Source organism: Drosophila nasuta, chromosome 4 (assembly GCF_023558535.2).
Source record: "Drosophila nasuta strain 15112-1781.00 chromosome 4, ASM2355853v1, whole genome shotgun sequence".
In the NCBI taxonomy this organism is placed as follows: domain Eukaryota; kingdom Metazoa; phylum Arthropoda; class Insecta; order Diptera; family Drosophilidae; genus Drosophila; species Drosophila nasuta.
The window spans coordinates 425,617-446,266 of NC_083458.1; the positions used below are offsets into that span (position 1 = coordinate 425,617).

The 20,650-nt window shown below is 34.4% G+C and overlaps 2 protein-coding genes across 2 annotated transcripts in view; one reads left to right on the top strand and one right to left on the bottom strand.

The window, feature by feature from the left end:
- The window catches only part of LOC132794943 (plexin A3), a 22,078-nt gene extending 7,474 nt beyond the window's left edge, over positions 1–14,604 (bottom strand). Inside the window, 10 exon segments of the mRNA XM_060805267.1 lie at positions 1,916–2,061; positions 2,130–2,260; positions 2,321–2,403; positions 2,405–2,569; positions 2,571–2,709; positions 3,812–4,007; positions 4,460–6,805; positions 9,036–10,281; positions 11,966–13,478; positions 14,302–14,604. Of these exon segments, the coding sequence (XP_060661250.1) occupies positions 1,916–2,061; positions 2,130–2,260; positions 2,321–2,403; positions 2,405–2,569; positions 2,571–2,709; positions 3,812–4,007; positions 4,460–6,805; positions 9,036–10,281; positions 11,966–13,207 (5,694 nt within the window). The 5' untranslated portion in view covers positions 13,208–13,478; positions 14,302–14,604.
- A 170-nt stretch (positions 14,605–14,774) lies between these two features.
- Positions 14,775–15,439, top strand: LOC132794946 (eukaryotic translation initiation factor 5A-like). The gene has a single exon (XM_060805270.1). The coding sequence runs from the start codon at positions 14,848–14,850 to the stop codon at positions 15,325–15,327; it is 480 nt and encodes a 159-aa protein (XP_060661253.1). The 5' UTR covers positions 14,775–14,847; the 3' UTR covers positions 15,328–15,439.
- Positions 15,440–20,650: the final 5,211 nt, after the last annotated feature.

Genomic DNA, 20,650 nt, shown 5'->3' on the forward strand with positions numbered 1-20,650 from the left:
ATTATAAAATTAACTGATATCTTGCAATAAATCAAACATTTAAAAGTTGTCTTGAAACACATGAAAAGTTAAGGCCAGCGATGCCACATTTTATAATCTTAATTTGATGTGAGGAGGTCTTAATAAAAAAAAATATGCATGGAACCAAATTTTTTTGCTTTAAATTCTACAAAAAGATATAACTGTTTTGAGGTAAAACAAATTTAACTGCAAAAATCATTTAATTATTGTGCAGTTTGTGAAAATATTTGCCAGAAATTTGTAAATAGGTATAAGAGTTATTGTGTAACTTTTCATGTATTTCGAGACAACTTTTAAATGATTTATTAATTAAGTAATGAGATCAAAATTAAAAATGAAAAAAATAAAACCAACGGTTTTAGGGAAATTTAATCTGACCAAGCGAAAGCCATGAACATCTAAGTCCGAAATGGATGGTAAAATTGTTAAAAAGCTTAAAAAATTTCCGGTTTCTTGGCACCGTTGAAATGTTCGAGCGGAATAAATTCTGCTGGCGATTTATGTGCTACCCCTGAATTAACCGATTAAGAAATACTTTTGTATTGGGAAGAACGCTTAATTACTATAGGTCTTATATGTTTTGGCTAACAATTTTGTATATTTTGCGGTATACTAATTTGATATATATTAAAATTAATACCGAAATATTTTGATATTACTCAAAATAGGTATCGGCTATCTCACAGTCGAGCACACTCAACTGTTGCTTTCTTACTTGTTTACTTTATGATAGGAATAATTAAGATTGCAGTAAATATATTTTATAATATTTCATTATACAGTGATGCCACAGAAATTACTAGTGATTTGGGAAATCACCAAATGCCAAACCACTGAAAATTTTCAGTCACGCTACAAAAATCCGAGTAGTTAGTGGGTTGTAAAATCCGCCACATTGCATAATTAAAAATCTCCTTATAACTTTGTACCGGCAAGAAATGTATGTAACAAGTAGAAGGTGGTATCTCCGACCCTATAAAGAATATATATTCTTGATCAGCGTCAATAGCCGAGACGATCTAGTCATGTCCGTCTGTCCGTGAAACAAACTTGATCTGTGTGCAAACATAACCAATTTTGAGATCTAGGTGTTCATACAGACGGACATGGCTAGATCGTCTCGGCTGTTGACGCTGATCAAGAATATATATGTATATTTTATAGGGTCGGAGATGCCTCCTTCTACCACTTACATTTCTGCCAGCACAAAGTTATAATATAATAATGAAGAAAGAATCGATTTTTAGTACAGACAAGAATAACTGACGTATATATGATTCCTGAAAATTGGTCATCATAAAAAAATGGGTAGCGGTTATTCACAGTCGAACACACTTAATTGTAGCTTCCTAACTTCTTTTTGTTAGTGCTTCCAATTTTAAACTTGTTGCTGCTGATTTTGATTTAATTTAATTTGAATTAAAAGATATCCAATAAAGTACATAGACGCGCAACATATACTGATTTTAATCTCTAAATATTGCTTTTACTTCACCGACCGTAAGCCGCTTTCCCTATCTCATTCGTACGTTTCTACGAATGGTATAAAATTTCAAACATATTTAACATCTGTAGTACTAGATTCGTAAAACATTTAGTTTTTCGGAACTATGCTGTTGCAATGAAAACATAAGTGACCGACGTACAGTGTGGTTTTTATAACTACTTAAAATACCAATGGGTTTGTATACGTAATGATTATGTAAAGTTATGTTAAGGGAAAGGAGGATCATCAATATTTAGTAAAATCAATAGTTGGTTAATAATCAGCCTATGGCAATATTGCACTACAATTCAACAAATCTACCTAATTATTAATGGATCTCAAACCTAACATTATTATCCATCAAAATATATGTTTTTACAATAATAGTTAAAAGCTTTATTTTCTTACTCTGGACTCTTCGGCGAGCATTGCATTCATGTCCTGGTCAGATATAGATGACATATCCCTAATATCTCTGTAATATCGATCCACCCACTTGCGATATTCAGGTATATCTTTGGCATACAGTAACTTTGAGCTTGGCGAATCCTTGCCTATAATGTTACAATTTACAATATAAAGAAATGCAAAACAATTAAAATATTAATAAATTAAGTCATACCCAATCGATGATCCGATGTTGAACAAGAATCCATAAATGTTTGAGCTACAACTGATAGACACGAATCCACAATATTTGATTTGTGTATATCGAAAACAAAATTGGGATTTTTGATCAAGTTCACCCAAAACCTAAATAAATATTAATTAATAGTGAAATTTATTGCATACGTAATAAGAATAAATACTTACCGTAAAGGTAAACTGTTGCTTTTCCAAGTGTGCACGACTTCTGGATCGGTAATGCCATGTAATAGGGCTTGATCGTCCAAAAAAATCAAACATATATTTAATTGCTAACGGTAACGCCGAGCCCCTGTGAGCTGTACTAAATATTGTCTCAAAGAGATCATCGACAAACTTTTGTAAGGTTCCCTTCGTTGCCAGCAGTCTTGTTAAATAAATTTCCGAAACCAATTTATTGACGCGTTCACCTTCTTTTTTGAATGTCACTGTCATGATGCTTGACTAAATGCCAATACTTTAATCCATTGTCTTGCATATCATTATTAAGAGGACTTCCAGCCCGACTGAATGTGGGTGACGATGACGTATATTTTGAGAGGTTCAGAGTTTCATATCTAAAATTTTGATAAATCGATGCATATTATTTTACACGCCTATAAACGTAAAATTCAAATGCTAAAGGCTCTTATGTATTTGGTGCCGGTTTATTAATATCTAGTTAAAATATTAGATAGGTAACGATAAAATATAATTTTCGCTCGGTTTTCTTAATGTATGGTAAAACCGCAGATTGTAAAGGTTCATAAGTATTCTGTTAAATGAAAACCCAACACTGTGCTTCAACTGTTTTTGAAAATTTCAAGTTCATTCTTCTTCATCTGCTTTTTTTTCGAGTACATAAGTTTTTAAGTATCTGTCGGTTTGTCAGTCCACATGAAAACATATAACTCAAAGACTATAGATTGAGCTATAATCAGCTATAAACAGCAAGCGCAATTTAATAATAATAATAATGTTTTTAAAATGTGGTTGCGGTCAGATAAAATTGTAGAATTTATTTAAAAAATAATTTTATACGGCAAAAACTAATGCAACTTTGTGAACTAATGCAACATTCAAGAAGTAAGAAAACACTTATTACCCATATAAATATAAATTTTTTATCAGTGTAATCTTTTTAAAAATATAATTCCAAGCCCTCATAAATTTTTAAAGCTATTTTGCATATGACTTAAAAAGAATCTCCATTCCTTATCTGCAAACATTTTTGAGGTGAGTAAATAAGCTAACCCTAGGGTTCGGGTACCTTAGGCACATTACATTACTTTATTGATTGAATTTGGGCCAAGGCGGTGGCCATTTTTACCAGAACTTTGGTATGTCAAGTATTTATTTAAAATTATTATCTTAAATTATTTATCTCCACTTTCAATTTTCGATGACTCAGCGTCTAAATAACATTTGGCAAGTCATTTTCCATCACATAAAAGCTAAAACCAACACCTGAAGCAGCTTTGAATCCATTTTCTGTCTAATATCAAAATTAGTTTGAAATGCCTAGCTCTATATACCAATATTAAAGAACTGATTTTTTTAATAAACTTTTTGCGAAACCTTAATATCATTCCAACGAGTGTTAACTAATGTCATTTTATAAAGAAATGTTAAATAAAATAAAGAATATAGAAACTTTTTTAAACTATTAATTTTACTCACTTGTGAGACTTTTCGTGTTTATCAGATAGAATGCTAAAATTATATATTGAACTTTGCTTTGGCACTAAACTAAGTCCAGCTCCATCTGGAACATTGTAATGTTGCAATGTGTTTAATTTTTTCCATTCGCTTTCCGTTTTTGATGTTGCATCCTCATCATACAAAATTACACGGCCAGTCGCCCCAGTCCTCCATTCTGTTCAAATAAATTTTTAAATAATTTTCAATATTATATTAAGCTTATTTTAATTAGTTAAATAAACTATAATTTTAGATTGAATATAGAATACATCTTAAATCCATTAAGAACAAGTATTTGCAAAATACGATTAATATTTCCCAGTTTTTTAAATGAAATCTAAATTTTTTTTAATATTGACATATAAATATTTATATAGACATATACATTTAAAAATAAAAATAGTATTTTGGTTGAAAATTCCTTTTATAAAAAAAAATAAAAACAAACAAAGATTAGCATAAATATATTTTATTCTGAATTGGAAATGAAAATTTTCATGCGGTATTTTTTATTTTTTTCAATTTTTCCGGTAAAAATTTAAAAAAAAAAACGGCCTAACATATCACTTCAATTTATTTTTTGAATACATTGGGGGATACCTAAAGTGTGTTAACAAAAATACTTACCCAAATCGAGATCATCTTTGCGTGGCCTTTGACTGGATGGAATATTTTTGTAAATTGCTTCCAAGCACTTCTCTTTTACTTGTCCAATTGTATCGCAATCCAGTACTTTCACAGGTATGTTTTCCATGTGCGATGGCAACATGTCCAGATTATTACAAAATATTGGTTGTTGTATTATGCTGGCATTCACAGTCATTGAACGGAAATCGATGGATTGTCGAATTAATTTCTCCTCGCTTAACGAATAGCGTGCCTCATGTGTACATGCATCGACGGGTCCCTTATCTACCTGACCTTTGACCGCTCGAAATAACATATAAAGAGGTTCGCCAGCGCACTCCTTTAAGAACTTGTATAAGAGAAAAGTAAACCAAGCACTGAGCATTTTTTCGGCAACGCTTTCTGTGCGTCGCAGCAATAACTTGGGATGACTTTTGCCTTCAATGCACTTCTCAATTAAATCGCCCAATAACGTCTTCAATATATCCGTGCAATATTCGAGTTTTGATTGCAGAGTAACCATAATTAATGAAGCCACATTAACGCGTTCACGCATTGAAAAATATCTATTGGACTCTAAGGTGCGTATAAATAACAAAAGAAATGTTTTGTTCATAATCAGTTGAGCAAATAGACGCAATCCCTTCTCTTTGCGTAGAAGCTCGGGCCTTTCCCATTGTAGCACAATATGATCTTCATGATTAGGAAATAATATCTTCATGGCATACGAACGATAATCTAAGAATGGTATGCCGCCCGACGTTAGATCACCAGTTAAGTCCGTCATTTCAGTTTGAAGCTCAGCAAATGCTTCTTTACACTCAGCGGCTACACGCAGCTCTAAAATATCCATTTGTTCCTGCATATTGCGGAGTACTCGATTTGATTCTGATGTTTTCTTTCGGTAGGCAACAAGCAAAGCAACAAATATCAATAAAAATATTACACTGCCTGCAATAACGCCAAACACAACATTATCACCCCAATCCATAATGATGTTTGAGGTCTCGTAACTGAGAATGCCAATGCGATATTCTAACGAAGAACCGATTCGTACAATTACTTCTGGACCACTTGGACTGTTTCTTGTTGCAGCTGCTTCCGATGGTGGCCGGCATGTTAGTTGCTGTCGGGACAATGATGTAATATTGCAATATCCATCACCAATTTGAACAACAACATCACTCTCCTTGCACGCCCGATCTAAGTTACGGCCATTAATGGTCAAATATTCGCTCTTAAAATATTTGACGCGTTCCTCGAAGGTGAAATATTCAGGATTTGGATATAGTTCAAAGTGATTGTTGTGCAATCGCGACAAGTTTTGCACTCGCAGTACATTGTCCATCAGAAAGCCGTATTCCAGTAAGATTGGATTTTCAGGATCAACTACAATTTGATCAGATGCCTTCATATCAATAGCTGGCGAAGGACATTCCATTTCAGTATCGGATTGCACTCGGCATTGATTTGCAAACATTTGATTTTTGTAGATCACATAAATGCTTGGCTCTTGGATACTGGTAAATTGTGTACCTATCACTGCAATTCTAATGCCGCCAGCTGGTATGCCCTTAGGTACTTTTATTTGGCCACTGGGGCCAGAACTAACTTGTTCCACTGTTGGATCCAGTACATATTTGAAATTGTAATCGTTAAATTCGCGAGGACCATTGTCGAAAGACATCTTAAGACGTCCCTCAATGATACCCGGTGATGGTGAAGTACGGCAAATCGCTTGTGAAGTGTCTGTACTGATGATCTTACATGGTAAATGATCATTGATAAAAGCCTGTATGCGAGATCCAGCATTTAAATGTTTGCCTATAATTCGAATCTGTGTTCCACCTGAAGTTGGACCAAAGCGTGGATAAAAATTCGAGATTTTCGGATCAACAAATTCATAATCTTCTTTGGATTCTCCACGATAATCACCAATTTGAACAACAATGCGACCATTACGATACATTTGCTCACCGGGACTATCAACAGTGCAAACGATTTGCTTTGTGTCAATGTAAAACTGTTGAAATGGCATACAATTAATTCCAGCGATACGAACTCCCGAATATATATCATTATAATTTTTCCCCAAGTTAATGCCTTTGATGGTTATATTGGTACCACCCTCCCAGGGTCCAGTTTTGGGACCAAATGAATGTATTTCTGGATTTGGACAAATTTCGCTGCGATTCAGCCAATCAGTTTTGCCATCATTATTTTTATTGCATTGCTCAACCACTTCGCAGGTATTAGTCGATGAGCACCAGCCGCAGTTATATTTCTCATCCAGCGCCAAACATATTCCACAGCTGTCCGCCATATCTCGACATCTATATATCACGACTGAAACAAAAAAAGGAACATAATTTCAGATTTAAAGTTATGATTCAAAAATCAATTAGATGAAAACCATTTAATAAACAGATATGAAAGCTTCAGTCAAGTCTCCGCGTCCCTTTTCTAATAGAAAACAAGCAAGCTACAGCCGAGTGTGCTCGACTGTGAGATACCCGCTACCAATTTCGAGTAAAAGCAAAATAGAGCAGTGTTAATTTTACTACTTAAAATATACCAAGATATATAATTTTAGGTATAATGATGAAGTCCTACCATAAATTACAAAATATACCATATTGTCATTCAAAGCAACTCAGACCCGTAGTAAGCAGGTGTTTCTGCCCATATAAAAGAATTTCTTTAATAACTTCTACAATTTCTAACATAAAAACTATAGTTATTATTGTATATGCCAAACACTCTGGCTTCAATTACACTTATTTGATTTTGTCGATTTTCGGGGGGTGAAAGTGGGCGTTGCAAAAATTTGAAACAATCTGCATGCAAACACAACAAGTGCTGTCAAAAATGAAAATGAATGAAGTTTTTTGATTTACATTTTTAAAGAACAGTTGAACAGCACTCAGCTCTTTCCCATAAAAAAGGGGATGTCACGTTTTTAACCGATTGATTTCCGGTGCTTTCAATTACTTCTTTTAATTAAACAGATTAATTTATAAAAAAAAAAAACATTTTACCTAAATTTAATAAAATTAATGCCATCCGTTTCATTATAAAAGTAATTTTAACTTGTTTTTTCATTTCCCCAAAGTACAGTATATTTGGCGATAACTCATGGTGACAGATTTATCGGTCGCTCACCAAAACAACAAGTAAGAAAGCTACAGTCGAGTGTGCTCGACTGGGAGATACCAGCAACCCATTTTGAATAAAAGCAAAATATTGCGGTATTATTCTCAAAATATACCGATATAATATTCTACAAAAATACTACAGGTGGTATATTTGGTATATCGATATAGTATCACATTCAAAATATACCATATAGTGTAAAATATACCAGATTGTCAGACAAAGCTACTAAGACTCATAGTAAGTAGGCGTTTTTGCCCATACAAAAGTATTATCTGATATATAATATTGTATATAATTCCACTTGTTAATCGATTTTTGACGATTTGTGATTTACATGCTTAATTGATCTTCTAGCGGTTTGAACTTAACGTCAATAATCCAATGAGTCAACTATTGTTTTCCTTCTGAAAAAATATCACATTTGATGTAAAAAAAAGCATTTACTTTTAATTTCGACAAGACAAATCTGCTCGTTTTGTAATTGAAAAGAAACTAGTTATTTTTAAAAACGGCATAGCACTGTATATTCCTATCTCTTGTAGTCCCTGAGATCTAGGTGTTCATATGGACGGACGGACAGACGGACATAGCTATATCGTCTCGGTTGTTGACGCTAATCAGGATATATTTACTTAATGGGGTCGGAAATGACTCTTTCTGCCTGTTACAAACAGTAGTAGTATGAGTAGAAGGTATAAAAAATCGAATTCAGTTATGTGGAATCAAAAAGCCCAAGCTTATGCTCTGATGATATGACATATAGTTCCCAAATGGATCTTCCTTTCGATATCTACTCGTATAAGCACAGTATACGAACCAATTAGTTTTGGATTTAATTTAAGACTATTTTTAGAAATAGGAAATCTATTAATACATTTTTTATCATAAAAATTTTTGAAAACAAGTTAGAAAGCTACAAAAAAATGTTTGCATACAAACATAATAAATGCTGTCGAAAATTATAGCTCTATCTCTTATAGTCTCTGAGATCTAGGTGTTCATACGGACAGACGGACATGGCTAGATCCTCTCGGGTGTTGACGCTGATCAAGAATATATATACTTTATAGGGTCTAAGATGCCTCCTTCTACCTGATATATATATTTCCTGCCGCTACAAAGTTATAATACCCTTCTGTGACTCGTACTCATTTTATAAGAACTAAGAATTTGAGAATCGTTTAAGGAATTGAGATGAATCACGCGGCCTTAATTTAAGGTCTTAATAATTCACATTTATTTATAAGCAGTAACAGTTGGCAAGCAATTGGGTAACTGTACCAAATCTATCTTCTATGACAAATTAAAGGCCATAAAATTTACATAATAAAATACAAAAAGTGCAGTAAAGAAGTGAAGTAGCAAATGGTTAGTTTATCTGTGAAGTCAGAATTATGTAAATAACAAAGTATGCACTTACCATGAATATTGTGCGGATTATCTAAAGGCTTTGATCCACCCCAGATCACAGCAAATGTTGCTGTGAGATTTGGTGATCGCGATGTGTATTGAAACTCCATGCTATCGCAGTATATAGTATCGCCGAGTAATTGGGCATTCAAGCTTGTCACGCGACCCTCAATATTAAACTGGCACACAAATCGTGTTTGGACAATAAATTGTCCTATGATATGCACTTTCACTTTGATTGATTTACTTGTGCCAGCGGCAACAAGTACTTCGCTACCATCGCCGGTAGCATTAATAGTGGGACAAAACCCTGGACCGGAACGATAACTGGGCCCTATGCGACTAATACCAGTCACCAAGATATCGTTACGACAATTCTCAGCTGTATCGTGTGTACAGCGGTGTGCTTCAACGCACCAATCACAGGGGAACTCCGACGAGACACAACGTGTACACGACGAGTGCGTGCTACAATCGAAAAATGTGAAGTCAGTGGAGACCAAATCTGGCCCATTTCTCGTGCGGACCGAAAGTTTCGCGGTAAAGTGATGTTTACCCTGCTCAATTTGCGGCAACATATCCGTACGCGGTGTTGTACAATTGACTCCATTGCGTTTCTTGGTCGCATTCGTAAATAGAGCTTTGTCTTCGGTTGTGAAAGCACAAATTAAATTTTCTTTTAACTGCGGCAAGTGATCGATTATTAGCTCCAATGTACGTGCCGTTGTGCGCTGTAATTGATGCGGTACCACACTTGTGATTGTTGTGCATTTGCCTGTTTTGTAGCTAACCCAATACAATGGATCATTGGCATCGTCTTGGCAATTAGAACGTGGACTGCATTTATTTTCAAGTGAACACCAACCGCAATAAGGATCCCTTGCACCAAGACATTCCCCACATGTTCGAAAGTCAGCGCAATCATAAACCTTCACTTTAGACACTTTCTGTTCCGACATTGCATAAATGTATAAGTTCTGATTATCAAAATGCATATCCTTATTGATCGCTGAACCCAAATCGACTGGTAAACTAGCATATTCATTGGCAATAGTCGAGGATTCAATAACAACTTTTTTCAGATATCCATCGGCGGTTCCAATAAACACCACTGTATAACCACTGGTGCTGGTTGCAGCTACAGATGTCAGTCTTGTGTTGAACATAGCAACTGGGACGGCAGTGATCGGTTGCTCGCCTCCGAGTGGTGAGTTCACATCCAGACCACAAAAATCCTCTCCGATCGTTTGCAGTTTCTGTAACAAATTTCAAAATGTCAATTAAATATTAAATATCCTTTTCCTTTTTTTTCCTAATCGATTTATTTACAGAGCCATCAACGCACTGCTTAAGTGGTAGAAGTTTTCATAGCTTTAGAGTTTTAAAATTCTCACAGCAAATACTTTAAACGCGGTCAAAGTTATAATTAATTTTTTATGTTTAATAAAAGTAGGCATATGATAATGTACACAGAACTGGAAACATCGGAGTCATTAAAAACAAGTAAGAAAGCTACAGTCGAGTGTGCTCGACTGTGAGAAACCCGCTACCCATTTTGAATAAAAGCAAAATAGTGCGGTATTATTTTCAAAATATACCGAAAATACTACAAAATACAAAAAACAAACCCGAATGGTACATCGATATAATACCGCATTCAAAATATACCATAGACGACACAATATACCAGATTGTCAGCCAAAGCAACTAAGACCCATAGTACACACAAAAATTCGCAGCTCTAGCTTTAAAATTACGCTTGTTATTCGATTTTATAGATTTGCGGGGGAAGTGGGCGTGGCAAAAATTTGAAACAAATGCTGTCGAACAAAAGTTATAGCTCTATCTCATATAGTCTCTGAAATCCAGTGATTCATACGGACAGACAGACAGACGGACATGGCTATATCGTCTCGGCTGTTGATGCTGTTCCAGAATATATATACTTTATAGGGTCGGAGATGCCTCCTTCTAGGTAGGAGGCATAAAGTTATAATACCCTTCTACCCTATGGGTAGCGGGTATAAAAAAAAATAAGTTCGCGGCGATCTCCAATATATTTTAAATTTAAGTACGCGAAAATATATGTTGTTAAACAGTGATCAATTTTATTTTATTACCATGCTGGGTTGACCTTTATCATCAATATCGGCGATCTTGTTCATAGCTAATTTTTATTTCAATAGTGGCATTAAATGTATCAAAAGTATTTTCAACGAAAAACGATGTCACGATCGGAAATGCCCTACACATTCTACACCGCAATGGAAAAACTATATGTAGTTAAAAAAAAAACAATTTAATCAAAATAAAGCCTAATCCAATGGTAGTAACATAATAATACAAATTATTAAAGCAGTTTTATGTCAAAGATAATTGTGTATACCATATAAATAGGTATCTAGCTTGTATAATCGTGTTTCCTTAGTTTGTATTTGTAAATGGTTTACGTTTTTTGGTTAATATACATATGGGTAGTTCTCTGATGAATGTCGCGTGCGACCATCTTTTCAGTGAACAAAAAAAACATAACCTGAAACAATTTTCAAAGTAAGAAAAGGTTACACTTACAGCTCTAGATTAGTATTTTAATTAGAGCTAAGAACGGTTTTGGAATTTTCTTTCTGTTTTGTTTTCTGTTCTGATAATTGCAAATAATAACAAATTCGTACGCAAAACCAAAAAATTAACGAATTTATATATTTTATCGTAAAACAGAACAAGTTTCTAATCCATAGCATAAACTTCACTAATTTTTAAAATTGTTTTAGTTTATGAATTTTTTTTAACTGTAAAGGTGGTCGCACGCGACATTTACCAGAGAATTACCCATATATTGTTAAGTATATACATATATTGTGCGTTGATAGTTTACTTAGTCAGTAAGGAGAAATAATTTTATACGTGTTTTTATATATACATATATAGACAGATACGTACCGTAAGAACACAAGGCATGCTTGGAGATATAAAATCCAATCCTCGCATGCCATTGCCATTAAAACAGAACTTGATATTTTGCATAAACTTGCGACGTACAGACTTTAGTGAGTAGATGCATAGAGCAGAGTGGTTTGTAGGATTATTGCCATCACCTTTGGAGAAAACAGCAAACAGGACATCGTCTTGTATGGAAATGCCTAGACTCTGCGCAAGATCCGAACTAGGTTTACCCAAGAAACCTGCCTGAACTAAATTGAATTTGGTGCCGCCCTGTGCGTCGCTGATGCACTCTACCGGAATTTCAGTATACGAATAATAATTGGAATCCTCCTGGCAAATGCGAACTAGTTTTGTGATGTACTCTTTAGGGGACGAATGGTGGCTGTGCTTCAATTGTGTGGTGAGAAAATACGAAAAACGCTCCGAGCTAAATCCGTACACATAATTCACCAAATATGATTCACGTGCATAAGAATTAATGAAGGTTCGTGTGCCTGTTGTGACCGCTGAAGAAGCGATTTGAAACATTTTTGTCTTCTCCAAGGAGCGTGATGCTACAGCTGGAATCTCGCTACGATATGGTGAATTATTTGTGTAGGTGACGCCGACATACATAACATTTGTCACCGGGTGTTGCGGTGGTCCTGGCGCTATAAATGCTACCGTTGATGAATTCGCATCGTTGGCGACAACAGCATCGGGTACTTCATGCTCAACGATGCTGACGTTTTGTAGATTTCGCACCGTACAAGTGCCCTGAAACAAGGATCCGCAAGCAATTAAACGTGATGTGGCTCGATCGATAAGCAACACTTTGTTATAGTTATTTGTTGGTTTGCGTATGGCATTGAGAGGACAATCAAGTATAGTACATTCAACGGAATCATTTTGCGGCCCAGTTTTTACTGTCTCATGTAGTTCCAAGTCTGGAGATAACTGATACAATCGATTAACGCCACCAACAAATACACGTCCTGTTATTGTATCCACCAGCAAATGATTTAGCATTGTATCGAATTGAGCGACGTTTGTAATTATACTGCTAGTACTTAAATTACTATTTCCTGCCTCAGCCATGTCAGTAAAATTTGCTTTAAGGACTGCATCAGATCGTCCCAATGCAATCCTGTCGACTCTTAAGCCCATGGCTGATGGCAGCGATTCACTCTGTTGCATTTTTGATGGATTGGCATTTGAATGGCTTATTATCAATAGTAACATATATAGTAACATATTCATTGCCAAAATCGCAAATCGCTCCACAGCTGCGATCAATTTGAATAATTCAGTATATGATTGGTCTTGGCAAGTTATCGTGTGCTTTTCGCCTACTTCCTTAATATCATAAAAGTGAAACGAGCTACGCACTCTTCGTTTTGTATCGCTACTTCCAATCAAGTGGATTTTAGATCCATTATCAATCTACGTAAATGTATATATAGCTTGTTTTCAAATGCGTCAACTTCCACTTGTACTTGTTGTCAGTTTACAAATTATCATTTTACGGCATCTGAAAAAGTAAAAATGTAGAATGTATAATTCATCAAAATAATTGGAAACTTCCTATAGGAACATAGATATTTCCTAAAATAAATATAATATACGTTTGTATATGTTAAAAGATTTTATTAATGGCCGTTTTTTGATTAATTTTTTCCTTAAATTGTTAAGTTATTATTTGACACTAAGTTTTAAGAAATACAATTCTCTTGTTTAAGCATAACAAATATTTGTTCAGACGAAGAAAAGTTGCATACGCCTCATTGGGCTGTTTATTTTCACCCTTCAATGACAAAATATCCCGTACCATTACAAAACTCAGTCTCCCGACCGGCCACTTCACCATTATTAATAACATATTTTGCAAATGTAATAATGTATTTGCAAATATTGCAATAAACGTGCAAAGCAAAAAAAAATATAAACTAATCTTCAATGATTGAAATTATGAAAAGCAAAGCTAAATTTCAATATCAATATTATATATACGCATTTAAAATATGGAACGTAGGTGATATATCTGTACTACTGCCGCATTGGATTTGTTTTTTACCACGCCCATGAGATAAAAGTGTTGATGAAATTAATACGCGCATACTTTCATGTACATACAACTCTAAACATCTGTATTAATTTGTAGTGCTCTTTCATTGTTTTTGGTCAGTAAATTAAAAAAATGGTACTACTAGTATACTAAAACCTATTGCAGCCATGCATTTATATACATATATACAAATATGTATGTTAAAATGTTTTCTATGTGTGGATATTCGTACATATTTAAGTGCGCACACTGATTTAAAATCTACTCAACTAAATTAAAGCATACTTACTTTTATTGTCGACATATTAAATGTTTTATGCTCAGCGTATATATGCAAACATCGTTATCACCGAGTTTTAATATTTTATTTATTTTATTACTTTTCACAAATGGCATTCATGGAACCATTACATTTAGTGAATGTTGAGATTTATACTTTAGTGTTTTTGTGTAGGCAGTCGCACAAGTTTATTACTTAGTTTATTATTAAGCTTTTAAAACCAAAAAAAAGCCCACCGAACTTAATTTTCTTTTAATATATAAATGAACATATTCTACATCACCACCAGCAACACTCACTGACGAAACAGAATACAACACTACAATTTCCAAGATGTCGGATACAGCAAAATATATCGATAAGATTTCTAGTGCTCTACAATCAAATATGTTTCGAAAATGCAACCATTTTGCAGTGCAGGTTAGTATCGACATTTTTCAAAATGCAGCCATGTTTCTCTATCTGCTCATCTCTATAGTGTGACCACTCTTCTAACTCCTTTTCTTCCATAGCGTGCCGCGTGTAAGGTTTTTGCAACGAGAAAATATTTTAATTATGGAGTCAGACGAAGAGCATTTTAATACTGGTGACTCTGGAGCAGCCGCAACGTACCCAATCCAATGCTCAGCACTGCGCAAAAATGGATACGTGATGCTTAAGGGACGCCCTTGCAAAATTGTCGACATGTCCACCTCGAAGACGGGCAAACATGGTCACGCCAAAGTCCATCTTATTGGCATTGACATATTTACACAGAAAAAATATGAGGATATTTGTCCCTCCACGCATAATATGGATGTGCCCCATGTCAAACGCGAGGATTATCAACTCATCACTATTAGTGATGATGACTACCTTTCATTGATGACCGAAACTGGAGACCTCCGTGAGGATCTCAAGTTGCCTGAGGGAACATTGGGAACTACTCTGCGCAATGACTCCGATGCTGGCAAGGATATTCTTTGCACCGTAATGAAAGCCTGCGGCGAAGAATGCGTCATTGCCATCAAAAACAATACTGCTCTTGATAAATAAATACGTATATGATACTGGGCAATGATGAGTCTGTTGTTCACCTATTCAACATAAAACTGGAAGAGTACAGATATAATGAAGTAATATCAATAAAATGATTCAACAAAAGAAATTGCTGTTCTTAATTAAAATTGTAATGTTCATAATTTTGCTTACAGCAGTTCTTAAGTGTAGACTACACCTTTGTAGATACATGCAAATGTTTGTACAAACACGTGGTTATCCCGATTTTTCCAACAGATGGCTGTAAAATATAAAGGTCGACAAGCTTCCATTTCATTGTTAAATGATCATATGCATATATTTACATATATATGTATATGTAAACACGATATCCAAGTAAATGTCAAGGCATAGACATGCACGTAAACAATCTTGTATGAAACTTACATACATACATGTTCCATTTCTGAAAAAATTTGCTTGTCTATCTTTTTATATATCCATACATACATATGTATGTATGTGCATATAAGGCGAATATACAAATGTACATATATGTATAGTTTTATGAAAATGGTACAAATGCGTAATTCCATGGCGAAATTTGTCCCGTGCGAGACTTTGCAGTGCACTGCAGTGAAAATAACATAAACTGAAACAATTCTAAAAATAAGTGAATGTTACTCTTAAAGGTCTAGATAAGCCCTACATTTGGAGCTAAGATTGAATTTAAGAACTTGATCTTTTTTCCAATAAAATATATAATTTCGTTAAATTTTTAGTTTTGCGTACGAATTGTTTAATTTTTGAAATTATCACAACAGAAAACAAAACAGAAAGAAGATTCCAAAACCATTCTTAGCTCTAATTAATGTACTTATCTAGAGCTATAAAAATAAACTTTTCTTATTTTGAAAATTGTTTCATTTTATGTTATTTTCAATGTAAAGAGTCTCGCACGGGACAAATTCCGCCATGGAATTACCCATATGTACATACATATGTATGGTAAATATGTACAATGCATACATGCATCAACAGAAACTGCAATCTCGTGAACATTTACATACATAAATCGAATACATATATGTACATATACATATGTCAAACATTTCTGGTCAAGCAAAAATATTGTGCCCTTGTGCGTCTTCCAAGACAAATTATTGTGAAAAAATGAGTTCCATTTTTATTTACATATGTATATGTATGTAAATTGTGACTACAAACTAAATGTACATATTTGATATTCCGAATTGTAGCTAGTGTCAAATTAGATTTCGCACTTGAAATGATTACCTAAATCAATATGTTTGTTACCTAATAAATTTAAATCCTTATTTACATTTTCATAAATTTATCTGAAATGACCATTAATTAAGTGCTACTTTCCCCTAAACGTAATTTAGCTGTAAATGATGGACAAGAGCTGACAGCTACAAAAGCATTGTTTTTTTATAATATCGATATTAACTCCGTAACTTTTGCGTCACCTTTCGATACAAAAATATACATAAAGATATGTGCGTCAAGATACCTCCGCTACTTTAACGTCGCATTTCGATACAAAAATATTAGATAAAAAAACATTTTTATTTTTGCATTTTTACTTAATATTTAATCTTAAAAACCAAAACATTGCAAAACAAGAGAAAACTAAATTTTCTTTCTATTAAATCCATGTTCGTCAAATTGTATTCAGTATTTATGCCATAAAGTCAATGAAAATTAGGGTAGTAACATTTTTGCCAATATCTCGGCTCTGACCAAAATTAAAACATCCCCAGCACCAGCTGTATCAACTGTCATTAACATTACATTATTATTTGCAGAAATTAAATATGATAAACTAACAATAGTTTGCAAACTTAAAAAAGGACTTGTATAACGGCCTATAGTAGCTGTTTTATAACATGACCTTCAGGTTATTATTGACGGTTTCAAGAAGTCCGAGGACGTCCTTCATCTAAGCAAGGGAGGAGTTAACACCGTCCCCGCAACAGAAAAGTTGCCAATCTCATGATGCATGAGAGTAATCGCGTCAACTGCGAATATTGCACTACGATGGTACCAGAAGCCAAGGCTTCGGTCAGCACAATCAGCAGGCACTGCGAAAAAAGCAGCACTATGCACGGGTCAGAGCCTAGGGCTAGCTATTGTTATTAGAATTTATGTACTTAGTGTTTAGTCGATGTTTGGAAATTATGACAGTCGTAGCCTCGCTAGCCCCTAGAATTTTCATTAGCACAGTACCCCGCGTCTTAGATAAATAGTAATAAAGAAAATACTTAATATGTAAGCGGTTAACTTTAAATTACCTCCTCCAAGAAGCATTTATATAGTTCTAGAAAATTGAGAATGTGTGCAGATCAATAAAAGCCTATCAAGTAGAAGTCTGACAGAAAAAAAGTCGTTCACTACAGTTTCATTTCCAAGATTTGGATAACTTCTTTAAAATAGTGGGAGCGTATGCATATTAAAATTATAGTGTTTATATCCTTAAAACATTTCACTATGTTTTTATTGAAAAAATGGTCTATTGTCCGGTTATTTTTATAAAATCAAGCTCATTGTATAAGACTCTTAAAACAGAGGCATACAACATTTTGAATTATTAACAAGTAAGAAAGCTACAGTCGAGTGTGCTCGACTGTGAGATACCCGCTACCCATTTTTAATAAAAGCAAAATATTGCGGTATCATTTTCAAAATATACCGAATATACTACATAAATACTAAAAATATACCAAATGGTATATTTGGTATATCGATATAGTACACCATTCAAAATATACCATAGACGGCACAATGTACCAGATTGTCGGCCAAAGCAACTCAGAGCCCCAGTAAGAAGGCGCTTTTGCCCATACAAAAGTATTTCTTTAATAACTTCCACAATTTGTTGTATATTTGTATATACCAAAATTCGCAACTCTAGCTTTAAAATTAGGCTTGTTATTCGATTTTTTTGATTTGCGGGGGCGGAAGTGGGCGTGGCAAAAATTTGAAACAAACTTGATCTGCGTGCAAACATAACAAATGCTGTCGAAAAAAAATTATAGCTCTATCTCTTATAGTCTCTGAGATCCAGTGTTTCATACGGACGGACGGACAGACACACAGACGGACATGGCTATATCGTCTCGGCTGTTGACGCTGATCAAGAATATATATACTTTATAGGTTCGGAGATGCCTCCTTCTACCTGTTACATACATTTCCTGCCGGCACAAAGTTATAATACTCTTCTACCCTATGGGTAGCGGGTATAAAAAAATTCTTTCTTTAGTTATAGCCTATTTCCACTGCCCAAAAAAGCTGGGTTCGTTTCGGTTCTTTCCCGTTCAGGTCGAATGTTAAAACCCATAAGAAAAAAAAAGTTGATTCGAAACGTAATAGCCTTTTTCCACTGCACTCAGTTTTTTTTTACGTTTTTCAAAGTCCCGTTTCAGGGTTTCCATTGGCACGAACCGAAAAATATGGGCAACGGTAAATTTCTCAATATGGACACTCTGAAATGTCAGCTGTTCAAATGTAAACACGAATTGGCGAACAATTCAAAAACAGCACGCGAATTTCTAAAATAGAAAATTTTCTTAAATTGCTAGATTTTTATGAGGATTTTAACGAAGTGGAGGAAGTATAGGTCATTGCCAATAGTAAAGAAATCGCCATCAGTTTGGGCCTATTTAAGTAGAATTGCTGGCAGCAATGTAATATTTACATAAATACATTTCCTTTTTAGCAATGGCACGGGTGTTTTTGGGAGCGCGATATTCCTGGAAACAGCGAATTTATTTTTTTTTAAGATAATTTTTAAATTAATAGGGAGGAGTTTGGCATCCTTGTGGAGCGCCTTCGTGGATTGGCCAAAAAAAACACTTCATTTCTCCTCCATGAAAGCCTCGTGGATGCCACTCCACGATATTGACGGCTTGCGAGTTTTTTGGCTCATCTAAAATATAAAATATTTGCTTTAAAAATACAAAATGAAATTTTTATTTTTCTATTTTCATACCTTGGCGCACTTAAAGGTCAGCTGTTTGTTTAGTGGTGAGCTCTCCTTCGATGACAAATCGATAAAATATCGCATAATTACCCAAAAAGTGCGTTAGCTATTTCTACGTAGCTCGCGAACGTAGAAAACCCGACTTTTTTTCTTATGGGTTTTTACATGGGGCGAACGTAACATTCGGCCTGAACGGAAAAAACCAAAGAACACCGAGGTTTTGGGTGCTGTGGAAATTAGGCTATAAAAGAACTGAGTTGGAGTGGAAATAGGCTATTAGCCGCTTTCTTTCTATTATTTTTTTAATTATCCATCTTGATGCTTCTTTCACTTTGCCGATATAGGTGCGGAATAATAGGTTATCTATTTTTCCGCATGTGTATCTGCTGAGTAGTAGTATCGATACGCTTAAACATTTTTTTTTGGCTTGTATCCAGCAGGTGGAAAACAAAATGACCCCGCATAAATTTTGTACCACCCTTATTTTTATATGGAGCTCAGAAAAAACAATATTTCGCGCATCTTGGAACAGACCTTTAGTATAAGAATATTTTGTTTTAAATAATTTCAAGTTACCTTGCAGCCAAATACGCCGGCACTTTGGTCAAACACTTTATTATAGCTGGATCAATCTGTCATAAGCCATTTAAATCATTAAATCATCTCAAAATGAAAATACCACTGCCTAACAGCACGTTTGCATATAATATACTACATATAAAGCTTCACTGTTAATAGAGAGTATCTGTCAGAGTCAGAATCAATTGATGAATTATAAATAAAAATTATATATACTTATACTTTTTGAATTCTCAGTGTCGCATAATTTATTCAATTGATAAGTTTCGGTTGATTTGTTTCAATTGCCTTTAATATTCTTCTTCCTTCCTGAGTTTGTTTACTTTTTCACCCCTAAGCAGCTGTTCGCGTGATGCGGTTTTGTTGTTAACACTTGCAACATAGAACTGCATCACTTAAGCTGGATACACTTGGTCTAAATACAGTATACCTTGTTTAGACTGCATCAATGATTCCCAAATATGTGGCGGTTTTTTGTCTAATATTTTGGTACAATTATCGAAAAAAGTGCAATATCGATGGAAATTAACTGATTATTCCAGTTATTGTTTTCCAATTCTTAAAAAAAAACCTTAGTCGACAAAACGAAAAGACATATGTATAAGAAAATGTTGAATGAACATCCCCAAACCGATTAATTCGACCGCTTTGTATAGAAATATGATCGTTGCCAAACAATAACAAGTCATTTGATGAATAATAAATACAATTTATATATACTAATACTTTTAGAATGCCTTCAGTGTAGCATAATTCATTAAATTGCTAATTTTCGGTTGATTGTATTTCCTGTGA